We start from the raw sequence: 27490 nt of genomic DNA on the forward strand, positions 1-27490 counted from the left end.
GAACACTACAAATCGTAATGCAAAACTGGACCTACATTGTACACTAGAATAATACCAGAGCAATGTAATTTACATGTTATTTACCATATGTGTACTGTACTCTTCGTGCTCGTCACGTTTACCAAGCAAATTTAAATTTCTAACTTCACCGGCGAACATAAAATCTGCAGAAGTTGGTCGCTTCGGCTATCCGAGGGCCAGCAGTATTAAAACGACTGAGTCTAATGGAAAAAGTGATGCGGCCCTGACCGTACTATGCCTGTACCTTCTCGTTCATGGACATGACGCATAATACATATATACTCCTTATCAACCATAACTATTGACAATGACGTTAATGATTAAACTTTTTCGTGCAGTTCAGTTGTTTATGAGGGCGGAGACTACTAGTTTAATATTAATTTGTTATTTTTGATCTTTTTTTTATCTGCCACGAGAGGGCGTTGTTTGCCGCAAAGCAATGTCATAAATTTCGCTGTCGGTAGATTTACGTGACAATTACATGAATGTCGACCACACCTTTTGATTTTGCCCAATTCATCACTACTGACACTAGTGCAAGTTCCTTTTTCGTGGTACAATAGGCCTATAACGTGTCCTAGATAGTTGAGTAACGTTTCCTGTGATCTTGGTGAGCAAAATTGTGATTAATTTCCCATTTTGTTTGACATTTCAGGGATTTGAATTGAACCCATTTGAAGATAAATAAAAAATGGGGGCCGGGGGGCCGAACATTTAATTTCGTGACGAGAGTCAACAAAATTGACAGTTTTTGACACTGACACAGCAACAAGTTAAATATTGATCTTACTTTAAGGTTTGTAACTATTGACATACTGTAAGTATACTTAAGTATACTTACTCAATGTCATTACTATTGTGGTAGGAAAGATTCCCATATCTGGCCAGCCAGCACTGCACTGTGAGTGTGACTTGTCAACCTCTGCATGCACAACCCCTATGAGACAGGTCTGAAGTGTTTTCTCAGTAAATGCATCAATATTTTCCCTGCTAAATTTTACTTTTTAGGACATATTACTTCCTGGTGGCTGATAGGTGACTGAAGGGACAAATTAGTGATGGCCAGATATGGGAATCGTTCCATTAGATAGGTCTAGATGTAGAACACAGAGTCTGGAGGTACATAGTCTGAGTAACTAGGACTCTTCGAATCACCTTTTTTAACATTTGGATATGGTCAGGCAATAGCGCCCGGCCATGTCCAAGTGTTAAGGCAATTCGTAGAGTCCTAGTTACTCGGCCTAGGAGGTACACATGAACCTGGTATACAACAACTACCAAATGGAGTCAGTCTTATTTGTCATTCATTCAAATTATTGTTCTCACCAAAATTTATTCAAAACTACTGCCATGGAAGGAAGTTGTAATTCAATTTAATAGTTCGCACTATTAAATATTTTGTCCTAGGACAAAACAAATTGGACAGAGAGACTTATTGAAGCAGCACCTTCGTTGGATGTACCCTGCCCTCTTCCAGAGACCGAGGGACAAGGCTGCCGACACAAGACCCACAATGCCTAGGCACCATGGACACCATCATGCTGCTCACCACCATCACCACGCTCACCACAATCGTCATCGCCACCACAATGTTCACCACCATACCCACGTCTCGTCCGTGGGCACACCAATGGGTGCACACGTGGTCGGGGGCCGGGTCGGGACACCAATGGGTAGTGTAGTTGGTTTGGGAGCCTGCCTCGGAACGTTCGGCTTTTTCTTTCTCTTCAGTGGAATTATGATGATGTCGTTTGGGTTCAACTTCGCCATGGGCTTGGGAATTGTCGGTTGCATCTTTTTCATTCTGGGCCTATCCTTGATGATGGCTTGCGTTGTGTTTTGTCGGAGGGGACGTATGCAACAACAGCAGCAAATCGCACTGAATCAGCAAGGGGTGACCACGTTGGTATACGGCCAGCCTGGGGCACAGCCACAAATAGTCCAGCCAGTACAACCTGGGGCACCACCTATCATCCAACCACAAGGTCCAGGGGCAACAATCATGTATGGACCAGGGGGACAAGTGGCCTATCAACCACAGCTCCAGCCCGGCATCCATCCACCACCTCAACAATATCCAGCGACCATTCCCTATCCACAACAGTAAGTTGTGTTTTAAAACTGAATAATTATTTCTGGAGTTGTTACCAGTTAGTTGGTAACCAAGATAAGGAAGCTTGTTAATTTATAACACCTCCCCACAGGGTCTGTTTTTGATTGGCTGACAGCAAGTCACATGGTATTCTTGCTGTGCATGGCCAAAAAGACGAAACAGCAGCTGAAAAAGTACTATATAATACAAATGTGTCAAATATGACTTTAAAACAAAACAACGCATTTACAGGCTGAAGAAGATAAAAGGTCTAAAATTTATGACATCACTTTTTTTCACACTCCCTAGGAAGCATTTCTTTAAGAAAAATGTGGAAAAGAGACAATGCGGAAATTGTAAACATTTTGCAGTCGGTTATTCCTCATCTTGTGTGTAATGTACATGTATATCAAGGAACATAGACGAGGTGTGGGGAGGATACCTCAAAAGAATAAAGAAATCTCATTTTCTGCATGACTAGTGCCTTATCAATAACAAAGTGACAGTTAGGAGATTTTCAACGTAGGGCTTTATAGCTCGGTCGGTTGAGTACCCTACAATTTTTTGGAGGTTGCAGCTCGTAGGTTCAAATCCTCTTGTAAAGTCTCTTCTCAACCTGATTTGTTTTTTTTCTTTTGAAGGGATCCTTCTGCTATGACACCCAAACCCTACCCCTCAACTGATTCAACTGCACCTCCACCGACCTATGAGGACGCCGTCAACTCAGAAAGCATACCTGAAAAGGACAATAGTGGCCCAGCAATGGTATAACTAGCATTTAAATTTGGTCCAAGGTCGTTTAACGTTGTGACCTTGTCTCAGTCTGAACACTTCCTCATCCTCTCAGACATAGAGTCAGAGATGGGCAAGGTCATTAAGGCAGCTTTCCTCCATGATGAACTCTGACATGAGGTCAACTCACGTAATAACGCACACAGTGTTCTGCATCTACGCATAATTAAGATTAGCCATTTGGGCTTGTAACAAGAAAGAAGAGCATGAAGTCACATAACCTCATATGTAGACACATGCCTTTTTAAATTTATGTACAAATATTAGATGCTGAACTCCTTGGCCAATTATGATGGCTACTTTGTTGAGTTTCTCAAAATTGCAGAAAACAGTTCAACATTCAAAGTACTCATATGAAATAGGGACAAGCCCATGTGAAGCTACAGTGGCTGGCTTGTATAATCCTGAATCCATCCAAACGGTGCATAATGGAGCTATTGGATTTTGATGGAATTTGGGGTTGTATGAATTAAAAGTTTCCGTATCAAAGACAAAGTTTGTGTAAAACATTCTTTTTGGGGGGAGGGGTCTGTCATCATTGATTCTGATGAAAAGTGGCTGGATTGTTGCCGTTGTGGAAATAAAAAGGACATTATATTATAAATTATTATGAATTATTAAAATCTTGATTTTTTAATTGTTTTTTAAAATTTCAATAATTCTCCAAAATATTCATTTTGCCATATATTCATAATGAAATGTGTCAGCTCCTGACAAATGACAACTAAGCGAACACAAGTCGGCTACTAATGTGTTTGTGTATAGCGGAGTTGTTTTTGTTTTCTGCATATATATTGCAAAAGAACATTTTTATATTTTGTGTCCAATTTCTCTCGTTTTATTTTTTATCCAACGTTTGTATATTTTTTTATACCTCAACTAAAATACCACAAAACAACTGTAAAAATAAGGTGTTAGACACTCCCTAGAATTCCTATTAAGAAAAGAGGAGAGTTCGTTAAGGTGTTCATGACACGACAGGTCTTTACCTAGGCTTCTCAATCTTGAAATATTTTTTTATATTTAAAATTTTACTCAAGGAGGTGGTGTCCATAAGTTTGCGTGAGAGAAATTGGTTTCAGAGGTCATACAGTCTTTCGTGCAAGTGAAAATTGTGTCATGTAAAATTAATTTGATTATTTTTTTTTTAAGTCCGATGTAATTGCTTGGTAATAATAAAACAAATTTTCGTTTCAGACGGTCGTAGCATGTCAGTAAATATTCGAAAGTTTTTTTTTTTTTAGCAATTCCTAAATTATATTTACATTGTATATACATTTGCATGTTCGCAAGTTCATAAATTAAAGCATGCAAAGCAGTCATTATAGTTCATACATCTTACTGTATTTTCAAAGTGACTTCCCTAAGAACATATTTCTGGTGCTGCCATAGAACTCAAATGTATACATCTTGTCAATTTGTAATTAATTCATCAATCATATTACATTGTAATTTTTTTAAATTTTTTTTTACTTCGATCAATATTGAAATATGAGCTACATTGGTAACTTTCGATGTTTGGTCCAATTTTCGGAGATGTAGTCAACGCTGGGTGAAATAATACTTAAAAGTTTATCTGTCCAATCTTCCATGATCAAGTTGAACGCTGTTTCAAAGGAACAATTCTCCACTTGAGTGCGACCTGTAGCTATTATCTTTTTAGTTTACACAAAATTCTTCACAATATGCAGTATTTTAATGTTTGATCCGTTTGTTTCTATCTCGATGCTGTGTTTCTATATGTTGGTATTTAGCATTGTGTATTCTTTCTCGTCTATCTTAGTGGGGATAATTGTTTTTAGGAATTTCTTTATAGGCTCACTTTCTCGAAAATGCATCCATGCTTTCTATATTTTTTAAAATTTATTTATAAACAATTAAGTCATATTTTGCTGCTTTATTGTCTGTACATTGTTATTAACACAAAACGAAACTATGGATTGTGGAATCGATGTTTTGTTGCATTGATTTTGTTTCCATTGTGTACCCACACAGCAGCTGGTTGTCGCAACTCCAATGCTTTTGTCCCCGATCCAGTCTGGACATATTACTGTACCCCACCCTGCCCTATTTTTATAGGGAAAAATCAGTTCGACTGTTTGGCTTAAACCAAATGGTGACTCTCGTATTTAGTCTACATCCAATTTCGAAAATCCGTTTTGTTTTTGATGACTGGCAAATTAATAGGTTACTCTGTTCTTGTTTGATTCAATTTATCCTTACCTAGCCTATTTGAACTTAACATAAATCAAAAATAGAAAACACTTTCTGTTTTTCGCAAAAATTGTGTCGCTTTAAAACTCATAAAAGTGACAATCCCACTTCTTGGTTGGGGCGGCCGGGGGTATGGGAACAAGGTGCGTATGTTCGTCCTAGCCTGCCTTGGGTCAGTTCGATCCTCCACTTGCCAAACAATGCCCTGAGCAATATTGATTATCTTGTACCATCAGTCTCAGGATGGAAACCTGACTCATGTTCGTTTTTCAACAGGAGTGTTTTTCCTTTTTTTCCCATCAATTAAAGGGAAATTTGAATGGCATCAGTTTAACACGAGGATTAAACTAATAATAAGTACGGTTACAGCTATCAACATGGCCACGGTGAGGGCGCCACCAGTCGACGGCTTCTCCACCACCCTGGTCCTGGTGGGATTGACGGTATTTGCCCAGCCGTTGATGATAGCGTCTCTGGCCCCCGCCCATGGGTGGGGCCCGTTGAGCCGGTAGAAGGGTGGGTAGGCCGGACCCAAGAATGCACGGAGAGCTAGTTTGGGGTCAGTCAGGAGGAGTCTGGTGAAGTTGGGCCGTGCTCCAATCTTGTCGGCCAATTCCTCGCAGTATGGGATTGGTGGGAACTGGGTACAGAATTTTCAAAGAAACTCATTTCAACAAGTGGCTCATTATTATCATGGGATGACCATTTCTTTCAATTTTCATCTGTTCCCAAATAAAAAAAAATAAAAAAACTTGCCATAGGCCTAAACAAAGAAGACAACATACATACAATTCCCCACCGACCCCACGCCTGCCCACAAATCGAAACCAGAAAAACGGAACGTGACGGTACGTAAAGTGCACCCCTTGCATTACTTGCATTTTGATTCATACGGAGGCCTCGAAAAGCCGGATTTCCCAATCAGTACCGTGTAATGACTCACAAAGATACGATGCTTCCCGAACTTCTTAAAGTACGCCTCCTTGCGTCTTTTCACGTCCTCCATCCTCTCGTCTATCCCAGGCAGCCGAGCGTTCCCAAGAAACACCTGAGCAACCCAGCGTGATTGGAGCTCGAATAGCGGGGTCTGGGCTCCCAGAGTAGACACGTAGCCCACGGCAGCCAGCGTTGGGTGGGTACGGCGTGCCGGCCAGACGTGCATGTACAACTCCAAGTCCGCAAAATTATCTGTATTTCATGCAAGAAAAAAAAATGACCCACTAACTTTCCTACACAGCAATAACTCTTGCTCTATTTGTGATTGGCCGATTCAAATGACACAGCATTCTGAGCTGATCTCTGCATTTTGTCAGCGACATTGTGCTTTGAAATCTATTATAAAATTGGTAAGAGAATCTACAATTCTTCAAAGAAAACATCTGGCCTGAGAGGAATACATCATCTCCAATATTATATTTTATTAGAGTTTTGAACATTGCTAAGAATCCGAATAATTGGCTTTTACACTGATTCACTTCTTGTATATACTCTTTTTGCGTCGCAGGTCGCACGTTTCAAGATGTGAAACTCTTTTTCGAGCTTTAAGTCTCTTTTCACCTGCAATGATGGAGTTATCCTCAAAGAACGGAAAGTTGAGATTGTAGCCTGTAGCGAAGACTACCACATCCAGCCCATCAACCCGAGTCCCGTCCTCAAACACCACACCGTCCCGTGTGAACCTCTCGATGCCCGGCTTGCACTGCAGGGCCCCGCAGATAATACGGCAATGGATCTCATCGTTCACCATGATGTAGCCTTCAAACAGCCGCCTCTTACACCGCAAGCCTAGGTTATCTAGATCGAAGCGGCCCTCGAACATCGGTCGAGCGGCCAGACGTCTGATGACCTCCGGGAGCTTGGCCTTCCAGCGGCTGTTGGAGTAGGCGTCGATGGGCATGCCGCCCGGGCCAAACCGGCCGATCACCCAGGCTCCATCTCGCATGCTCAGGTAAACCTGAACAACAGAGAAAAGGTGGGGGGGGGGTTAAAGATAGATTATACACCTTGCCGTACTGTATTGCAGCCCAGATGCTTTAAGAGCATGGTTTCACGCCATTTCTTAATATACATAATCATTTCTTAAAACCGGAACGCCCGCCTTAATATACAACGGGTGTCGGAGGTGTTCTTGATGCCATCTTCGTGTGTCTGGTTACCTGATTTGCATGACGGCTGGCATCCACAGCTACATCACCAGCAGAATGCGAACTGCCTATTGATTAAAAAAGATTTAAATACACGCATTATAGTTTTACTGAATATCAATGAAAAGTGCTTAATCTGCACTCTGCGCGGAAGAGAATAAAACCAAAAATCCGTGCGACATCTCCATTTTATTTGCAGAGGTATAGGTTTCCGTTTCACGGGAAGGAACCCAACTTTTACCGGTACCAACACTTGTCTTCTAATTCTCACTTTTATATGTAGCCAAAGTAACTTGGTATGACAAGATGTGAACTGCAGTAAAAAGAGACCAACAACGGGTAAGTGTTGACGATTAGTAATTAGACAGAGAAAAAAACTTCTTCTTTTTTTACCAACAACAAGAACGGTTTTCCCGGCAAACTGTTCTCCGCTCCGGAATCGGTTGCTGTGCAGGATCTGTCCACGAAACTCCCCCTGCCCGGGGTAGCTAGGCACGAAGGCCGTGTTGAACAAGCCGGTGGAGACGATCACCGCATCGAATATCTCCGAGGCGGTGGGTCCATCCAGCGTGCCGCTACGGCATCTTGGCCGGGAACACACCTCCCATCTCCCCGTAGCCTCGTGGTCCGCGCTCGGTGCCACCTTCATCACCTCGATGCCTAACCGGATGTGCTGGTCCAGATTGAAGTGTTCGGCATAATCGCGGTAGTACGTGAGGAGATGTTGTGGGGTGAGATAGGGAGGGTATTCCTTAGGAAATGGAAAGTCACTGACAGCCATCATCTCTTTGCTAGAGTTACTCATCAGACATTGATAGATGGTGCCTCCAGAGATACCGTCCAAATTGTCCAGCTCCTGGGTCTGCCATACCCCGCCTGGGAGAAACAAGTTATGAAGTAGAAGTTTAGACAGAATACTGGCTGATACTTGAAGTAACACATTAATTTAATATTAATAGTGGTTTACACATCCATGGCCGTAAACTCACCGAGTTGTTCATTTTTCTCGAAGCAGACGGGTTCTAGCCCAGCCTCAAGGCACGACTTGACGGACATTAGCCCCGACACTCCCGCCCCGATCACCGCTACTCGCTTCACTGGTATCGCCATCCTCCGTTACGTAACGAAACACCATGTAGGCCTACTACTACTATTTCCTGCAGAAAATAAATATTATAAGCAATCTGTACGTCCATGGTACGTCAAAGGAATCAGCAGCATCGATAAACGTATTTTGGCCTTTTTTCCGAATCGTGGATAACCCCCCCCCCCCCCAAAAAAAAAATCATAAAAGATATTTACAAACTATACTAAATGCATGTTCTCGATGAATCAGTGATCATTGCCTAACTTGATCGAACTTTGTCCTATAAGTGAAAACGGATAACCGAAATAAGAAAGGATATTAACTTTTTTCCGACCGTCTGCTTTCTCTTTACAAGAATGTAAAAATGTGATTAGCTATTCAAAAGAAACAAAATTAGCCGATGTTTTTTACTTTACTTCCGACAGTTCTTTAAAGGATCTATACACTTTAAACGTTCAAAATGATGCTGAAATTTGTCTTTATGGTCTGGAAGTGTTGTAAACTATGTCGGAATAAAATTAAAACTAATTTAAAGACAGATTGGATAAAGGGAGGACTCATAATGGCGCTGTTTAAAAGTATTTTTAAGAGTTGTTATATACGATCACAAGCAGGTGGTTTTTTTTAAACTGAGGGCGGGGCGGATGTCAATCACAATTCATTTAAATAAAACTTTAAGCCAGAAATCTTTTCAAAATATATCTGCATAATAGTAACAACAACATCCTTATCACGCCGAATTCTTGTGGGCTACACTCCATTTTGTTGCGGGAGAGAAGATAATGACATGGAATCCTTGAAAAATTCGAAACAAACTCGTTGCTTCAAGTCGTGTATTATTTCAAATAATGGAACTGCATGGGCACACCACATCCGTCTCGCTATATTGTTAGATATTGAAAGGTGATACGTCTTACTCGTCCAGCCGTCATATTAATAGAGGTCACATCCAGGTAGTGTTATCGGGAACTCTGGGCAAAAACAAAGGAATCTGCATCCGGGTCAACCGTAAAGCATCAGTCTAACTTGACAAAAGAGGGTTTCAACCTTTTTGTAAGAAAACATGCTCAGTCATCTAGAACAGCACAGATAAAAATACATGTATACAAAAACCACAATTTTTCTGAAAAACTCTGACACTTAAACTGACTAGCGTATAATTTCGGGTTACTTAATTATTATTCATAATGCCGTGCAGGGAAATCCCCTAAAAATGTACGCTGTGTAGTGTTATCAGGAACTCTGTGGGCGAAAACAAAGGAATTTGCATCCTTCTAACTTGACAAAAGAGGGTTTCAGCCTTTTTGTATGAAAACATGCTCAGTCATCTAGAACAGCACAAAAAAAACACAACCACGGATCCTACACACAAGGATTAACGACTCGCCCAACTCCTGGTTAGACGCGTGATAACGGCCTGTACTGGTGGCAAATATCATGAATACTTTCCAACAAAGACCACTGCGCGCGGTGGCTTTCAGATTTGCAAGGCTCTTCGCCCGATCTGGCCTCGAAGTCTGTCAAGCCAGCGAATTATATTTTTGAATATTCATGAGTCTACGTTTTTGGTCTTTATTATTGAATTCTGATAAGTGATAACTACATAACCATGGTAACGCCGAGCACAATATCTTTAGCTTTAAGATGAACAATGAAATGTCGCTTTTGTTTCATCGGTTCGGCATCCTATCTCTCTAAAACTTTTTAATAAAAGCCTAATTAAAAACGAAATTTGGGTAAACGGTGTTCTCCTCGAAAATTGATGTTAATTTCCCGGGTAAATACTTCATCTATGACGACAAAAACTGTACAATACCATTTGTTATATCCTGAAGTATTTATTTTTTTAATAATTTGGAACAATTATATCTTAAATAAGATTAAGAAGCAGTTTTACTTGCAGCTTTATGAATATTTCCGTTTTAGATGTCGTGCGATAACCCAACACAATGGCACATCTGGAAAATTCGCGATTACGCGCCAACGGTTATTAATGCCCGTTATCACGCGTAAGTCCACTGAGTGCATTTTGTACTAGAGCTCAGAACAGTCGTTTATCCTGGTGTCTAGGATCCGTGCTTAAACTGACTAGCGTATAATTTCGGGTTACTTTATTATTCGACCGAAGATCATACGTCCACACAATCAAGTTATCCTATCCTAAATTCATATTTCATCCATTTTATTGTCAAATATCATTGCTAACTGTGTGTGTTCAAGACAAGGCCGTCCGGGCAGAACCCAACCACCTTATCTCGAAGTGCTGAGTAAGCAATGCACTACTATGGGGTGGTACGGTACTAACCATAGTACAGCGTACATTTTAGGGGATTTCCCTACACGACATTATGAAGCAATTATTCCGGTCAACTCGGTGGGGGTTATCGCGTTGTCTGCCGTAATGCAGCACATAATTCACACTCAACGCTACAGCTGCATGTACGTCATTAACTACGCTCTCAAAACACGAATTGAAATTTGGTTGTGGTCAAAAAAAGTTGGTAAAAATACCAACAATGTGTATATTATTTGACCAATGTTGGGTACACATTACCCAGCGTTGGGTAAAATATACCCAACATTATTTTGGTCAAATTGGAAAAATTTACGCATTGTAGGTTAAAGTTTTAACCAACTTGACTTGAGAGGGTACTATTATTATTATTATTTATTTTGCGAAATCTGTGGTCGTCATCATAATTAATAAACTTTAAAGGACACCTGTCCTCCGACCGACATCGGGTTACACGCAGAGATTGGAGTGAGATTTGAACCTATTATGTAGAGTTTTAATGAGATCTTTTCGTATACCTGCGATCATGGCTGCGATGTATGTTGTTCCGTTCGCTGATGTTATTTAGTGCCTATGCGCCGGCTATAAATTTAGTGTCTAACACCATGGAGCATGCTAACACCCAGTGTCTGCTGTGTAAACGGCCTTGACATCTGGCAGAACGTGCGTGAGAGCATTTAATAGCTCCATGGTGAGAGGGATTTCCCCGCCAGTGACACTTGACACAGCTGGCCGGTGGATTTTCCTCCCGGAAGAGATTTCTTCACTTTCCCTCGACATATTCTGATCTGTTCCTTGCTCTATGTCGTAACCAGCTGGCATACCATGCAATCGGAACCACGCAATCCACGCTATGAGCAGAAACTTTTCGAGTCACTTCAGAAACTCTGAAGGTTCTTATAGTGTTATTAACAGTTGAGCAGAATATGCACTTAATTTTGATGTAAATTTAATTCTATTTCCAGTTCACGCCAAACTATACGATGGATTTCTACTCCAGTTCCCCAAGAATCCACTGAACCCCCGGTGCATACCCTAAAGACTTTTATTTTCTCACAAAACTTAACTTGTGATATTTATACGGATGCCTGGGTCACTTTATATGACATCCAAAACCAAAACTATATTATCAGAATCCTTTCACTTCTTATATAATATCATTTTTGCTCGTTGCTACAAATCGCGATATCGCAGCTAAGGCGTCGTATGCTCGGCGGCCCTTTAAATTTGGGCTCGGCGTTCCCTATTTCGGAAGGTAATATCAATTGTATTACCTAACCCCCCCCCCCACCCCACCCCCGAAAAACCCACCCCAAATAATAATAACGTTCAGCAATTTTCGACTTCAGTTTATACCAATGTGTTGTCAAAAAAACTAAACAAAACGTGTAGTTTTGCAATATTATTATATAATGATGTTCACAATGCAATTTTCAGGAACCTAACCCGTCACATTCCTGATAGCCACACTACTACTTCCGTTACTAAGAAATCAAGGAAACAATTACCAGACACAATGGGAACTATTTGTAGACTTGCCCAAGTCTTACAGTAAACCGGACAGCAAATTTTATTGTGTCACTATACCCGGTAATAACAAACCAAAACTCAAATCAGAACATGGTTTTCTGTAGACTGTATGAGATAAGATTGTTGTGCCCAAACTTTGCCCCCAAACAGGACTTCCTTTGTTTAACTGTTTCAATAAGTGTCCTGATAATAATATCCTGTGTACTTTAGCGGACATTATAAGGGTCGGGATTGAGAAAAGGAAACCCCGAAGGCCGAAAGGGCCCATTGAGCCCGCAACCATTTCAAGGTTTTGTATTCAGACAAAAATCGCCTATATACCAAGAAAGGTATTATTTGACGGACAATGGCCGAAAAAAACCTCTTCAAAGTAAAGCGGATAGGTCGCATACTTTTGTCATGAAATGGCAAGACGGACCTCACAAGCTGAAGTAGCTCTTCTAATAAACAAGTTTTTCGTAATGAATATAGAAATAGGAGCTTCATTTTTAAAGAGATATAATTCTCCACTGTTTCGGACCAAAACAGAGGGTTAGGCCCCCCCAAAAAGTCTCCGGTTTCTGGTATGCGCGCGCGTCGCCGTAGCCATGCGTGTCGGCAAAATGAAAAAGGTTTTTTTTTTCAATGAAAGATGATGTCTCAAAACCGCCAAACTCACTGGTTTAACTGGAATCCTGCTGCTGCACAATTTGAACGTGTTTTAAGATGTGGTTATGATCGAGAATAAGCTAATTATGTGGCCTCTCTGGTCTCCCATAATATTTGCACTAAGTTTAGTCGGGCACCATTTGCAGTCATCAGCCGACATTTGAAGCAAAAAAAAACAGGTAAAAAAAAAAAAAGCCGCGTCGCCGCACCACTTTTTGGGCAAGCTCCATACCAGAAACCGGAGACTTTTTCTTTTTGCCTTAGGGTTACGTTTTTAAAGTTCTGTGCACGGATCATAAAAAAGGTGTGAGTTCTCTCAGCAAAACGAAAACAATTCAATTCACATACATGTGAATTGTTTTCGTTTTGCTGAAAGAACACTTACCTTTTTGGTGATCCGTGGACAGAACTTGAAAACGGTGTTTGTGTTCACAATTTCGTAAACTTGACAAGTATACATATAATTACGATTGAATTATTTATGTACTAAGAGAAAGCTTATTATAATTGGGCTTTCGTAATCCTAGATTTTGAAAGTGCTACATGTCCCAGAAGTTCATTAAATAATTGGTCTTGCCATTTGGGCTTCCTTTGAATTTACTCACCCTGTATGCGCTATCACATTGAGTGCTAGAGTGTTGCTAAGCAACGTCATGGTGCTGGGGTCCAAGTCCAAGCTCTAGAGGCTGTAGCCTAATATTAATAACCAACTAAAGACCCGGATGTGACCTGTAAACACTTGAAACTGACCTCCCTAAGGGGCCGTTCACAATTATCAACATTTTCACGAGCGTACAAACCGTACGCTGGGGGGGGGGGGGGGGGGGGGAGGGGGTTAATGGCCGCCACGTACGCTTTTTTTTTTTTTTAAATGTCGATATGTTTTCTCGCCCGTTAATGCCCGCCTAACGCTTTTTTTTTTTTAAATGTCGATCTGTTTTCTCGCCCGTCGCCACAGCCGACAGCCGACAGCCGACAGCCGACAGCCGACAGCCGACAGCCGACAGCCGACAGCCGACAGCCGACAGCCGACAACCGACAACCGACAACCGACAACCGACAACCGACAACCGACAACCGACAACCGACAACCGACAACCGACAACCGACAACCGACAACCGATCGAGCACTTGCCGAGCCGGTCGCGCTCCGCGCCAGGCCCCGCATTGCATCCCATGAACGTATTGTGTACAGCATGCGCGGCATTGTACATGAAAATCTACTGTATGTACATGTACATGTATAGTACAAAAACTTGATCTACAAAAGTTACAAAAACCCTTTAAATCACATGCAAGTGTCTATGTATAGACTTGTGTGGAAAAAAAAATCAACTTTTTTTCGTACACTTTTAGGGGGGAGGGGGGCGGGTCTTGAAAAAGTGTACTCTTTGTACACTTGTGAAAATGTTGATAATAATTGTGAACGGCCCCTAAATGAACCCGGAACTAGGTTTTGAAAACCGTCCTTGGGTACCAGGATACCGTGCCTATAGCTAAACGCACGGAGCGCGACGGGGTACGGTCCAGGGCAGGCAGGGGATCATCTAAATATAGCCACCACACGATGCTTATCACATCACTTTGGCACGTCATGAGATATATAAATAAGAACATCCAGGTTAAGCGACTTCAAAATCTCCCACAATTCGAAGCTCACAAGAGGTGAAAGGAGATCAATTCCCTGCGATTTAATTACTTTACTGCCAGAAAGTGCATTAATTTGAGTACATAATGCAGAGTGGTACCCAGTCCCGGTCGGCGGTTTGTAGCGAGAAAGTCATCAGTGAAGTGAGCGGAAAGCGGCTGTTACGCCGCCGCGTCCAGAAGCGAGCAGACGGCGCTAAATGTGTGACAGTAGACGGAAGGACGGACTGGGACGAACTTTGTAAGCAGAACACATGGCTACGGACACAGGTATATAGATACATGTACCATATTATCCAGGTCATCAACGTCTTAACACAGCAGACAAAATATTGCTCGGCAAAATAATGTACCGGTATTAGTTTTTTAAGGAATATAAACAGAGTTAGTCCATGGGAAAAAAAAGGTCATGATATTTAAACGGCAAGCTTGTAGCATTTATTTCTTGTGCTTTACGCATGAATGTAATTGTAGTCAGGTCCTTCTACATTTGGTTCAATGGACATTCACGATCTTCCACAGTTTGAAGTATTCTTTTTTGTTTAAATCAAAATACGATGCAAATTACTTCTGAATGAAAACTGAGAAATACTTTTTGGACAACTTTATGTTTCAGTGGCGGGGTCAGCCAGAGGAGCTGGAATTGAAACGTGTTGGAAGAAAATGCAAGCATAAAGAAATACATGTAAAAATTGTCAACTTTGATTATCAGCCTCGACCTCGGAAGTAACATAATTGCGAAATCGATATCATTCCAAACTCCAATAATCTGTCCATCTTCAAACCATATCGTGCTGTAAAAAGTCTGGTGAACAAAGTAACACAGCTAAAAGGGGGGATTCGGGACACGCCCATCTCCTCGCTAGGTTTTTTTTTTTTTTATCGAAAGTGGACGTCGCTTCCGGTATAGACCGCTTGCAGACGCGTTCGATAATCGACGCGCGAAGGCGCACGACGCCGTGTTGTGGGACAGGCGTATATCAATTCACGCACATTTTGTCCCATAACATGGCGTCGCTCACCTTAGCGCGTCAATTATCGAACGCGTCTGCAAGCGGTCTATAAATACGAAGAGGGCGAGCGCGCAGATGGATTGTGTATAGCGCCCTCACTTGTCCCCAACCAGTCAACTTGACATTGAAGTGAAACTGAAGTGAACTGAAAGAATACGCGAAAATTTTGTGGAAATAAAACAAAAGTTTTTGCTATATCTGTAGCCTTGGACACGTTAGATTGGGCAGTATTGGTAAGCTGACACAATTAAGAAAAAAAATGTGCTACTTCGTTGTAAAATTGTTTGGTAAAAAGTCTATAAAAAAAAAATTTAAAAAAGGGAGTAGGCTAGGCCTACATTCGGGGCTTGGTGCTTGGGTAATCCTAGCCCCACTAGTGTGGCCGTCGGTATGCTGCGCTGAAGCGCAGCATACCGACGGCCACACTAGTGGGGCTAGGGTAATCCGAGTAACTTGGCCCAACTTATCGCCTTTTTAACATTCGGACATGGTCTGGCGGGCTTGGGTAGCTGGAGTTACCCAGCCCTAAATTTTAATCATTGGGTTGTCATTCCTAATTGACAACCCAATGATAAAATTTAGGGCTCGGTAGGCCTAAGGAAAGATTCCCATATCTGGCCATCAGTAATTTTTCCCTTAGTTAAACATGTTAAATGACCTATCACAGCCATCAGCAGATCAGAAAGTGATAATCCTAAAAAGTCAAAATTAGCAGTGACAAATTTTCAATTTTTACTGAGAAAACACTTAAAAATTTTGACAAGTGATGGCCAGATATGGGAATCTTTCCCTGGGTAAACTCCAGCTAGGGCTTGGGGCCAAAAAAATTGAAACAAAATTATTGTACGTGAACACAGACATAGTTCTACCGTCATGACGGTATTGAAGTTTAGAAAGCATTCTAATCCATAGACAAAGTCCGTGCTGAAGTTGATCATCATCATGATCAATTTGCCATCTAGAGCAAAAGCTAGCATGGCTAGAAAAAATAGCTTGGGTGAAGTTGTGAAATTTAGAATGAGAGTCCCAAATTTTTGAACTAGGGTAAAGTTTGCACCTCCCGGCTCCCCCTACATTTGCAACAGAATTCTGTGCTTACGAAAACCATTCTGTGGCTAAAAACAGCACCAGCAGAAAATATCTGCACTAACCCTGTTACCGTACTCATGCGCCCACAAGTCTAAATTCCTCGATAACCTGTGACAAGTGCCAACCGTAAGCACAGAATTGTCTGCTACAGTAACAAACATTTCACTATACATTAAGCAGAGCCGTGAAATGAGGATCAGGCTTACAGTGGAAACGCATTCAAGTCCCTCCAACAGTTTGACTGAGTGAGGAGCAACTTGTGCACGGCTCCATTGTGATCACAGTTTCTGTCTTGATTCATTGCAGTCTGGTTTGGTAGTCAAGCCTGATCAATCCATCAAGCGAAGAAAACACTTGGGCCTGATCCAGCTCAATGTGGACTTTGACACGGCAAAACTCTGGATCCAGGAGAAATTGGGATCCAAGGTGAAGGTAAGAAAGTCCTCAAGTAGTAAGATTGATCGCTCTAGTCTAGAGGTGGAAGTTAGGGATAGTGCCCAACACTTCAAATGAAGAAAAAGGTGGGGGACAAAATCAAACCAACTTTATTGACTCTTTATTTCTTTTCCAACATTTACTTGGATGCAAAGTTGAGACCCTGAGTATTTCACTAGTCAAGTTTCGAGTCCCATTCAAGGAAACTTCATTCCGTTTTAAAGAAAGCTTTTCCCCTTACATTTTCTGATTAAAGGTGTGGACATGTTTTGAGAAATGAAAAAATTGGAGTCCAAATGGTTTACTTACAATTGAATCATCGTTAAGAATGTTGATCCTTGCCATAAATAATACAAAACATTACCTTGAAATGTGCTTACTTAAACAAAACACCTGCAGCATTCTGGATTTGTTCTATTCGCGACAGTGTAGTTTTAACTTCCGACTCGTGCATTTGTTGTTTTCCGTGGTTTTCTACTTGCATTTTCCTGACCTCTGTTTATAGGTGGATGGCGTTGAGGGCACCCTCAAGCAATTTCTGATTGAGCCTTACCTCCCCCATCAAGAAAATGAAGAGTCCTACCTGTGCATCTACTGTCACACAGAATCCCATGATGCTGTGCTGTTCCATTCCAAAGGAGGGGTGGATGTGGGAAATGTGGATGAGGAGGTATTTTATTACTTAATTTCTTCAGGTAATAAAGCTAGGTTTTCCAAAAATTGCACATCGATTGATTAGATGGAGAAGATCTACTTTTGAAATGGGAGAAAATCCCGAAACAAAATTCCAGGGCAACCAACGGAGTCAAGTAAGGACGTAAAAGCGTTATCCACATGTTGGCCTGGGTGGAATACAGTACTTGATCTCAACCCCAACAAAGTTTTGAAAAGCTAACTATGGTGTGTTTTTTGTTGTTCTCTTATAATGATAGGCTGACCATTTGTATGTGGGATTGGAGGAAATGCCCCAGCAACAGACAATTCAAGAAACACTGCTGAAGAATGTTCAAAACACAAAGACACAGTGAGTAAACTAAGGAACTTATTGTCTCAAAGACAGTGTGGCTTGTTTAGAATTGGGTTTTTTTCAGCTACAGATATTCCTTGACTCAACAGTATAGTCCTAGCCGCAAAACAGCCAATGTGAATCGTCTTTCAGTTGATATTGTAAACTGTTGTCATATTTTCTTTCTCTCATTAGGAGAGGGATGCAAATTTGAATAAACTTAGGTCTGTGTCTCTTTCTGAGCTTTTGTATGGTTATTTCTTATAGAGTACAAAAACTTAATGCAGATTACTATTGATGCCAAAATTTCACAGCCAAGAGATACTCTTAGCGAGATCGAGATGTTATCAGTCCGAACATTTCAAGTAATCAAAGAATTATCCTCCCTTATATGCAAGTGTAGTTATGTTTAGCCCCCACAATTCATGTAGGTATTCATTTATGTTTTGCAAGATCTTATTTCATTTCGAGGTAATAGGTAGTAATACACCGCTTGTTCTAATCTTGAAAACAATTTTGTGTTTTCCTGCATTTAAGGATGTTGTGCAGTTTCATCCAGTCTCTCATCAAGTGTTTCAGAGATTTACACTTTACATATCTGGAGCTCAATCCATTGGGTATGTACAGTAGTCCACAATCAGCCAGAAGTCAACCTTTGTGAAATGTAGTCTTCTTCTGAATGGCCTTTTTCCTGAAATTTAGAAAGTTTGGTTCCAGTTCCATCCAGAAAATTCTTCACACGGAAAATTCAAGCTCTTTCTCAAAATTTCCAACCGTGCCACAAAAATTCCACTTTTGGCTTGCTACTATTAGACTAACCCCAGCAGAGAAAGCACTACAAGCTATTGACAGTAGTTGTCTTGCACCTTATTTTGCACACAGTGGTCACAGATTCTGAAATCCACATCCTGGACGTCGCAGCCAAAGTGGACTCCAAGGCCGCGCCCCTGTGCAAGGAATTATGGGACGGAATTCAATTTGCGCCGTCGCTGTGCCGAGACCTGCATCCTGAGGTGTGTACTCTTTACGTTTCTGATTTTATTTCAAGAAATTGAAGATAGTTTTCCATACTTTGTGTTGAGTTTTGGATTATTATATTTGTCAAGCTGCACATTTGATATGCTGTTTTCTTTTGTTGTGATTTTAGGAGCTGCGTATTGCCCAACTTGCTGCCGGCACACCATGCTCTATGAATCTGACAATTCTTAACAAAGCTGGTAGAATCTGGAGTCTGATAGCCGGTGGTGGGACCTCTCTGGTCATGAGGTAAATCAACCACAATCTACCCACCTGTTTGCCTATCACAGACCTAGGATTTCCCATTTTAGTGTATCACAAATCAAATTAATTAAACTGACCTTTTGAAACAGAATTTTTCTTCAGCGGTAAACCTTAGTATTTTTTTTGCGATTTCCAATATAATTTACACCTTGTTTTTTCCTCACAATGGAAAGTTTGAGAAGTAAATGTTTCACAGAAAATTTATGCCAAGCCAGCATAAGTAACTTCCCAACGTCATGAGAACGGGAGACTTTTGAGAATGGTGGCAGCAAACACAACGGTCCTTTTCTATTGTTTTCATCATTTTGAATGTGCGGATATTAGCTTAAACATCATGCATACAATTGCAAAAAGTCTCAAATGTCTCCCATTAAACCGAACCCAACTAGATCATTAGAAATCCATCAGGAGGTTTTGGAGGATTTTGTGGGATTGAGGACGGTAGAGCTCGTCCTCTATTGCTTTACCTGGGGCGTGGTACCCCTTAAAAGTTGAAGTACAAAGAATGTTGCATTTGGTTCCTGAACAGTGGAGGATTTTTTAGGGTTGAGGAAGGTTTCTTGAAAAAGTGTCTTGACTTTGGGTAAAGGAACTTGCAAAACTCACTAGTGTTAATCCTGATACTTCCTTCATTTGGCCGTTCCTCCTCAGTGACACAGCAGCAGAGCTAGGTGTGCGAGACGAGGTAGCCTGCTACACCCAGTTTTCTGGCCGCCCATCCGCAGACCAGATGTACGAATTCACCAAGACGTTGATCGATTTGATGGTGGAAGTGCCACACCCTGAGGGCAAGACGTTCATCCTGAGCAGCAACGTCGCTGATATGATCATGATGATCAAACTCAAGGTTGGACCCATGCAGGTGAGGCATTTATTAAATTGAATCCATTGTCCCCTTCTCTCCCCCCCCCCCCCCCCCCCCCAGAAAAAAGGGGTGTGGTCAGCATGATATAAACTTTTGTATGTACAGAGCTGTAGCTAGCAATAGCTTTTTTTTTTTTTTTTACTCATTTTCCCATTTTCATTTGCTTTGCATAACTAGCATACTCGACCGTTCTTACACAGCAGAGTTCATAGTCGTAACATTTTTAACCTTTGTCCCTCACACATTGATCAGACTTTGCTTTTTTGCCTGCCTTATGTGATTTTCTAAAGAAATTGTTGCAGAAATTATCAGCCTAATTTTTCCAACACAAACCTTATAGATTGCAATGTTAGATATAGCTCAGTGTAAATGTGTCCTTTGTAGTCGAGTCTACTTTCCTCAATTCTGTTTCTGTTTACAGTCCATTCTTATGTTTCCCCCTCTTTCTGCTTTCTCTAGGGACTAATGAGAGCTCTGCAGGAGTGCAAAGAGAAACTCAAAACCCACAAAATCTCCCTGTTAATGCGTCGGGCTACGTTAGCAACAGTGCCTAAGGGACAGATACCATCAGCTCTAACTGAACTTGGTGAGTCGGTACACTGTTCTTTCTTCAGTTACTGTCCCACCTCAGCCTACACAGTCTGTCATTTTTCTCATTTTGTTTGTTCACTAATAACGAACTGCACTTGTCTTGTTTCCTGACTCCTAGGCCTGCCTGTCCATATCTTCTCCATTGCGGTACCCATGACACACCTCATACAGTGTGCACTCGGGCTGCGTGATGTCGAGACTGGCGTCGATGATACAGATAAGATATGCCAACCAATGAACCAGGTCAGTTTGGATGTCATTCTTGATTCATCTGAGCTGTCCTCAATTTGAATTCTCTGTCTCTCAGTTTGTCTCTCTTTCAAGTTGTCTGTTTGTTGTGTTGATGTCTGTATCTTATGTTATATGCCTTTGAATGCTGAACCTCATCAGGGAATTTCAAGTTTGTCTGATATAGCTCTTGGAAAAAAAAGTACTTTTTTGATGCCCTTTTAATTAGTTTATTGCACTCTCATGAGACACCTGTTATATCTACAGCATTGTGGCAGCTGTTGATCTAAGCATAACTACAAATTCTGAGGCATCTCAATTTCATATCCATTTGTCATTCCCAGGGCAGTAGTTGTCCCAAGTTTTAAGATTGTGGAATAAGAAATTTGATCATTTAGTGGTTATCTTGCACATTCAACCATGTTATATCAGTTGTGCTTGATGATTTTCATTTATTTATTTCACAACAGCAAGCAGAATCCCATGAAGTCATTGCCAAGAACAACCTTGATGAAATCTTCAATGGAGACACAAAGGTATGTACAACTATAGTTTGATTGATTGACCTTAACGAGGGGTATCAAGTTCGTTATGTTTTAAGCTGCTCTGTATGAGGGGAGCAGGGGCTGTTTGAATCGTAGAATCATGCTGGGCAGACCACGATTTCAATCTCAGGACGATCGATGATTTTGCATTTTTTTTTTGATACAGGTAATAGTCGTTGGGCTAATGACTCAGGCTGTACAGGCCATGCTGGACTTTGACTTCGTCTGCGGTCGGAAAACACCGTCAGTTGCTGCCATCGTGAATCCAGGGGGGTAAGTACATCACAAATTTATTGTTTATAGCCCTTGATTTTGCATTCCAGAAATGACAGTGTTTGAATCATTGTTATTTTAAATGTCATTTCCATTCAAATATAGTGCCAACAAAAATCTGCTTCACCTTGATCAAATCTGTCGTGTAGTTCATTCATTGAAATTCCCACACCACAGAGTCACCACCACAAGCGAGAAATATTTTCAAGATTGACTAACTTCATCAATTACTTTCAAATTATTTGTTAACATTATTTTGTTTTTCCTAGGAGCGAAGACAAGGAAGAAAGTTTCTTGTGGGCCGAAGGTCAAGTCAACATTCAAGGTAGATCAAATGTTAAATTCTTTAGTTTTCAAATTTGATGGGTTATCTCAGTGGCAAGACTGCAACTTTTTCTCAGTTTCTGATTTTCTGATTTCGTTACTATCCTTCCAAAGTTTACCATTCATAAAAATTAAAAGCACTGCAGAAAGCATCGTGCAGCAAGTTGAACCTTGAGGCTTGTATTTTTAAATAAACTACTAAAAAGAGAACCGCCAACATAGGGCTGGATAGCTCAGTTGGTAGAGCACTGGAACGGCAATCTGGAGGTCGTAGGTTCAAACCCCGCTCCAGTCAATTTCTTTGTTCAACTTTAAAACGTCTCAAAAATTGAAGTTTTTTCAATGTATTTTTGATGGACAGTGTACAGCAGCTTAGAGACAGCAATGAGTAATCACACCGATGCTACCGTAGTGGTCAATGGTGCCCCAGGCAGAGATGCGTATCACTGTGCTATGCTGGCTGTCAAGTGTAGACATGTAAGTTCCTATATACAACTCAGTTCATTCATATATGGTCCACGTTTCTAGCCTTGATTCTAATCGTCCATATCCTTCATAATCCACCAGGTTTTGGAGGGTTTTGTAAGATTGGGAAGGTTCAGTCTCAGCTTGGATTGCTTTATGTTGAGCTTGGTGATTCCCTTGTGCATTGAGTTAATCCCGTGTGCTTGAGAATAAGGCCCATCAGACTGTAGGGAAAGTAGAAATATCAAGGCTTATAACAATTAATACAAGCTTTGCCTGTCCTAACGTATGTGTGAAGACAGTTCTCCAGTCAGTAGTGACAATGCGTGTGTCCATTAGCTGGATAGTTTACCAGGATTGATCACTCTTTCAAAGATAAATCAGTGGAGATTGATAATATCATTGGAATTTTGGGATTCTCTCATTTTTTGAAGGTAATCACAAACTATCACAGTCATTGGTTCCACATTTGAAATTAGGTGCTGTGATAATTTCAGAAAAGAAAAATAAGCTTGATGGTCAGGGGTAATATATTTGTGAGTGCTTGTCCCCCCCCCCCCTCAACCGCTCCCCCACCACCACTTCTCTTTCCTCCTTTTGCCTTCTCCCTGTCAATTGCCCTCCTCACTCTCGGCCCAAATTTGTTTAATCGTTCACAAATTCACAAATCATCTTTAACTTTATACTATCCATTTGTTGTCAGATTCGTTGCATTCTGATGATAGCAGGCCACATCCCAGACCGACAAACAAGAACTTTAGTTCAGATGGCCCACAACAACGGAGTCTTGATCGTTGGACCCTGCACGGTAAGCCTGTCAGGAAATGGGAATTAGAAGAAGATGTTTCTTTCTTTTTTTGAGAAAATCAATCCATCCAAAATACCTCTTAAAGACAAATCACTCTTCTAAACAACACTTAGATTCTTCCAAACCTAACTCAAAATTGTCTATCCAGCAAGTAATTTGTCCCTGCTACCTTTTTTCCCCTTACAGCCCGTACACCTCATGCAAGTTAACTTCATCAAGCCCGGCAGTTTCCGCTGCAACAAGTTTGGTACCATCGGTGGTTCGTTAGATGACCTGGTCTCATTGCGGCTGTATCGGCCTGGCAGTGTGGGCGTGGTGACACGGTCTGGTGGGCTGAGTATGGAGCTGATCATCTACATCGCTAGGAACACAGATGGGCTGTATCAGGGCGTGTCGCTGGGTGGCGGAAAGTAAGTTGGCAACCGTGAACAGTTTTCCCTGTGACACTGGTTTGGTGATGTAGTCCATATAATGACCTGGGCCACATTGACACCGAAGCCGCTAGGAAGAATACATTGCTTAACAAATTTATGTCGGCAATCGGTCAAGAAGCAGTTAAAAGCAATATGCATCACATTACTTTTTGGTTAGTACCCTGTGTTGGTTAAGCAGATATTGTTTGTGCTTGGAAAATGTCATCACCTCCATGACACTGTTGCCACATTATGACACAGTATGGCACAGACTTTATCACACATTGAAGTAAAGTCGTGTGATCAGAATGGTGGGGGAAGCGTATATTGTGTCATATTAAAGTGATGGAGATTATTTCAACACCAATTTACAACAACTTTAGTATACATTCTTGTGCCAGGGGAGAAAGTGTCTAAGATTTTTTTGTCTTGTTGTTTGTAGGTGCACTGGTTCCTCGTTCATGGATCATTTGATGTCTATGCAGGCAAACCCAGACGTCAAGATCTTGCTGCTGCTTGGAGAGGTGTGCTTTCTCATGTTTTATCATTTCAGAGTTGTAATCCAATCACTGACAAGTCAGGTGACAAGTCAGGTGACAAGTCAGGTTACAAATCAGGTGACAAGTCCAGTGACAATTCAGATCACAGGTCAGGTCACAAGTCCGGTCACAAGTCTGTGGTGACAAGTCAGGTCACAAGTCAGGTCACCTGACTTGTCACCTGACTTGTCACATGTCAGGTCACAGGTCACATCACAAATAACAGGTGTAAACAAAGACAAAGGAATGCATTTGTCACAGCTGAATAGCATGCCACTTGACTTGAGATTGTCTTGTGATTGATTTTTAAAACTGGATACTATTTGTTTGATACGTCCTCCACTTTTAAGCCTTAACAGATCCTTTTCACAGAGTTGCCATATTTTCCTAACTAGTTTTTTCCCAACTCAACCATCCCATCCGTGTTGATTATTTTCTTACTTTGTCATTTGTTGTGTTTGGTTCTAATAGTTTGGTGGAAGTGAGGAGTATGACATATGTGAAGCTCTATGTAGCGGCAAACTCAGTAAACCAATGGTTGCCTTCTGCATTGGCGAGTGTGCCGACATGTTCAAATCAGAAGTAAGTCACAATAATACAGTTTCAACCCAGGATGTTTCTCTTTGCTCATCTAACAAAGAGCTATGTGGTGCCTAAAATGTGATCCAAAAATTGCTGTTTTATACAGATGTTTTTGAGTTGTAGTTGTAACCAGTAATTTCTTTATATTTTCTCGTGATAAAATTTGTTTAAAGATCTTCAGAGAATACAAGCATGGATGAAATGGAATTGCACATTTTGCAACGAAACTTAGGATTTTTTTTGTGTGGGGGGGGGGGTAGATGTTCCAAAAATTGTTTAACTATTTTTATATTTGATTTTTTTTTTCCAGCCGGGTTATTTTGGCCACTCAGGAGCAGGCAACGATGTTGCCTTGGAAACAGCTGCTGCTAAAAACCAAGCTCTTGCAGAAGCTGGGGCTGTCGTGCCGAAAACATTTGACGAAATTGGTGAAAAACTCCGGTAAGTACGTAATATGTTGTGCCTGTTAAGCATCGACCCTTACTGCCCTAAATCCATTACAATCCACACAAAAAGTTGCATAGAATGCGCCAAGCAAATACAAAAATTGCTCAACAAATGCAGGTAGCTAACTTAAAAGTCTTACAGTGTGGCAATTATTTAAGAGATATTTAATAGAGATACTTTTTTTTTTAACTGTTTGACTTTATAAAGTGAGATATTTCTGATGACTTTTGTATGTCATAGCTATTCAACTCTCAATCTTGTTTTGTTTGTGTGCAGAGAGGTATACGCTAGCCTGATAGCTAAGGGTCAACTGGTACCCAAGCCAGAACCACCGGTGCCGAGCATACCAGCCAATATGAAGCCAAGGAAAGGCAAGAAGTAGGCAGGATTCAAGACCATACCCATCCCCACCCCCCCTCCAGCCCCCTCCCTTCTCCCCTACCTTTTCTTTACTTTTCCAAAATCATAAACAAAAACGTCCTAAAGTCATTAATTGTATTATTAGACCATTTCACCCCATTAGCACTTAACCCTTTAACAATTGTATTACATTGTATATACTGCATGAATCCATACAACCATAGAGTGCTGGGCGGTTTGGGGCGGTTTGAGGAGTAACAGGCAGGGCAGTTTGGGGCGGTACAAGGGCTAAACGGTTAATTGAAATATCCCCCACTCCTTCATTTTCTTTTCCAACATCTGAAAAAAACTGTCCTTAAGTGATCATCTGCAATTTTATGCTATTCTAACCCATTTTAATTTTCACTTGAAATATCCCTTTTCTTGAAATATATATTTTTTTCAAAGTATTACATACATTGTCGTAGTTGATAGTACTGAAATTGGGCATTTTTGGATATCACATGAAATATTCCAGCTGAAAAAAACTGAAACCGAAGAGACAGAAAGTGATATCATTGATCTGTCACATTATGTACTTATACTGAAATTCCAAAGTATTGGTTATTAAGGTTAATTTGGATTGTGGAATTCCTGTGGTGAAGTGACAAGAAAAAGTTGATTCTTAGTTCATCTGTTTTATTAACAGGTCACAAGTTAAGATTCAAGTTCTAAAAGTGTAATTACAAAAATTACTACTGATTGGCATCACTCGGTTCAGATTTACTTGGGGATAGTGGTTCAGTCTTAGGTTTGTAACAGAATGTGAATGAAATATTGTATGGGCCACTGTTTTTGTTACTTTTTTGTATGTCGTACTGCACATTGTCTTTCAATTCATCAATATATTTCAAATGATTTAATAATATTTGTAAAGAAATTATGATATAGAAAATAAACTCTATTTTCCTAATGCATAATCTAAAAACCATTCACAGATGTAAATATTTAATAAATTGTTACCATTTAAAGAATTTAAATTAGTTTTGGTGTTCAGGCCTTTAAACTATTGATATAACCTCTATACTAAAGATATTGTACATGTACATGTAGATGTACTAAATCAACAGAAAATTGTGCACATGAAAGAAAACTATTTTATGTTCCTTTTGGTGACTTAATGCAGTACTATTTCAGTCTCAAAAATGAACAAAGTGAACTGAAGATCTTAACTTTTAGCTTTTGATAGTTTTGAGATTTGAATTTTCAGTGAGGTTCGAATTTTGATAGTTTTAACAAAGATAAAACCAGAATATTTAAAAGATTCTTTCTTGGACCTTTAATTTGTAATAAAACAGAAAACTTGTGTAGTGCATTCTGAGTGTACGGTCAATTCTTTATCGAGTTGAGTTAAAATCTAATATAACTTATTCTTTCCTGCTCAGTCTTAACCTGACCAAAATAATGGATTAGAATATTCCACTTATGTTGACAAAATTGAATATGAGATCCCCTTTATTCGGTAATTCCAATAATATCTTATGAACAAAATTTCTTGTATGAATAATGAGGTTCGAATTTTCAGTTCCTTTATCTGTATTGTAGAAGTAATAATAAAAAAAACCACTTATTAAATGCATCAATGGGAATCGAACCCCGGCCCCTGGATCACGTGTCCCCGCGCCTTACCGCAAAGCTACAAGTGATTCCGACATTTTCAAGTGCTTTTTATTTGGCTTTAAGGTAAAGAAAGAAACGTGTGGGCTTTACACGTGGAAC

The 27490-nt window shown here is 40.6% G+C and overlaps 3 protein-coding genes across 4 annotated transcripts; 2 read left to right on the top strand and 1 right to left on the bottom strand.

Moving 5' to 3' along the window:
* Nucleotides 1–445: 445 nt before the first annotated feature.
* Nucleotides 446–4845, top strand: LOC119734678. The gene is made up of 3 exons (XM_038208207.1): nt 446–631; nt 1429–2124; nt 2755–4845. Exons 2-3 carry the CDS (start codon nt 1478–1480, stop codon nt 2882–2884), a joined length of 777 nt encoding a protein of 258 aa, XP_038064135.1. The 5' UTR covers nt 446–631; nt 1429–1477; the 3' UTR covers nt 2885–4845.
* Nucleotides 4745–8937, bottom strand: LOC119734677 (flavin-containing monooxygenase 5-like). 2 transcript variants are annotated; one of them, XM_038208205.1, is made up of 7 exons: nt 8762–8937; nt 8253–8420; nt 7657–8139; nt 7276–7331; nt 6677–7073; nt 6063–6307; nt 4745–5759 (listed from the first exon to the last, which is right to left on the bottom strand). In XM_038208205.1, the coding sequence occupies exons 2-7, from the start codon at nt 8371–8373 to the stop codon at nt 5445–5447; spliced, it is 1617 nt and encodes a 538-aa protein (XP_038064133.1). In that variant the 5' UTR covers nt 8374–8420; nt 8762–8937; the 3' UTR covers nt 4745–5444. The 2 variants fall into 2 exon arrangements, with proteins under 2 accessions (XP_038064133.1, XP_038064134.1); XM_038208206.1 differs by lacking the exon at nt 8762–8937 and having other exon boundaries at nt 8253–8527.
* A 5517-nt stretch (nt 8938–14454) lies between these two features.
* Nucleotides 14455–27086, top strand: LOC119734679 (ATP-citrate synthase-like). The gene is made up of 20 exons (XM_038208208.1): nt 14455–14738; nt 16877–17002; nt 17511–17675; nt 17938–18029; nt 18549–18628; nt 18894–19024; nt 19159–19277; nt 19944–20154; nt 20617–20743; nt 20867–20991; nt 21447–21512; nt 21688–21794; nt 22064–22119; nt 22480–22595; nt 23287–23391; nt 23578–23801; nt 24247–24328; nt 24815–24925; nt 25236–25366; nt 25649–27086. The coding sequence occupies exons 1-20, from the start codon at nt 14556–14558 to the stop codon at nt 25752–25754; spliced, it is 2463 nt and encodes an 820-aa protein (XP_038064136.1). The 5' UTR covers nt 14455–14555; the 3' UTR covers nt 25755–27086.
* Nucleotides 27087–27490: the final 404 nt, after the last annotated feature.

Source organism: Patiria miniata, unplaced genomic scaffold (genome assembly GCF_015706575.1).
Source record: "Patiria miniata isolate m_02_andy unplaced genomic scaffold, ASM1570657v1 HiC_scaffold_28, whole genome shotgun sequence".
In the NCBI taxonomy this organism is placed as follows: Eukaryota; Metazoa; Echinodermata; class Asteroidea; order Valvatida; family Asterinidae; genus Patiria; species Patiria miniata.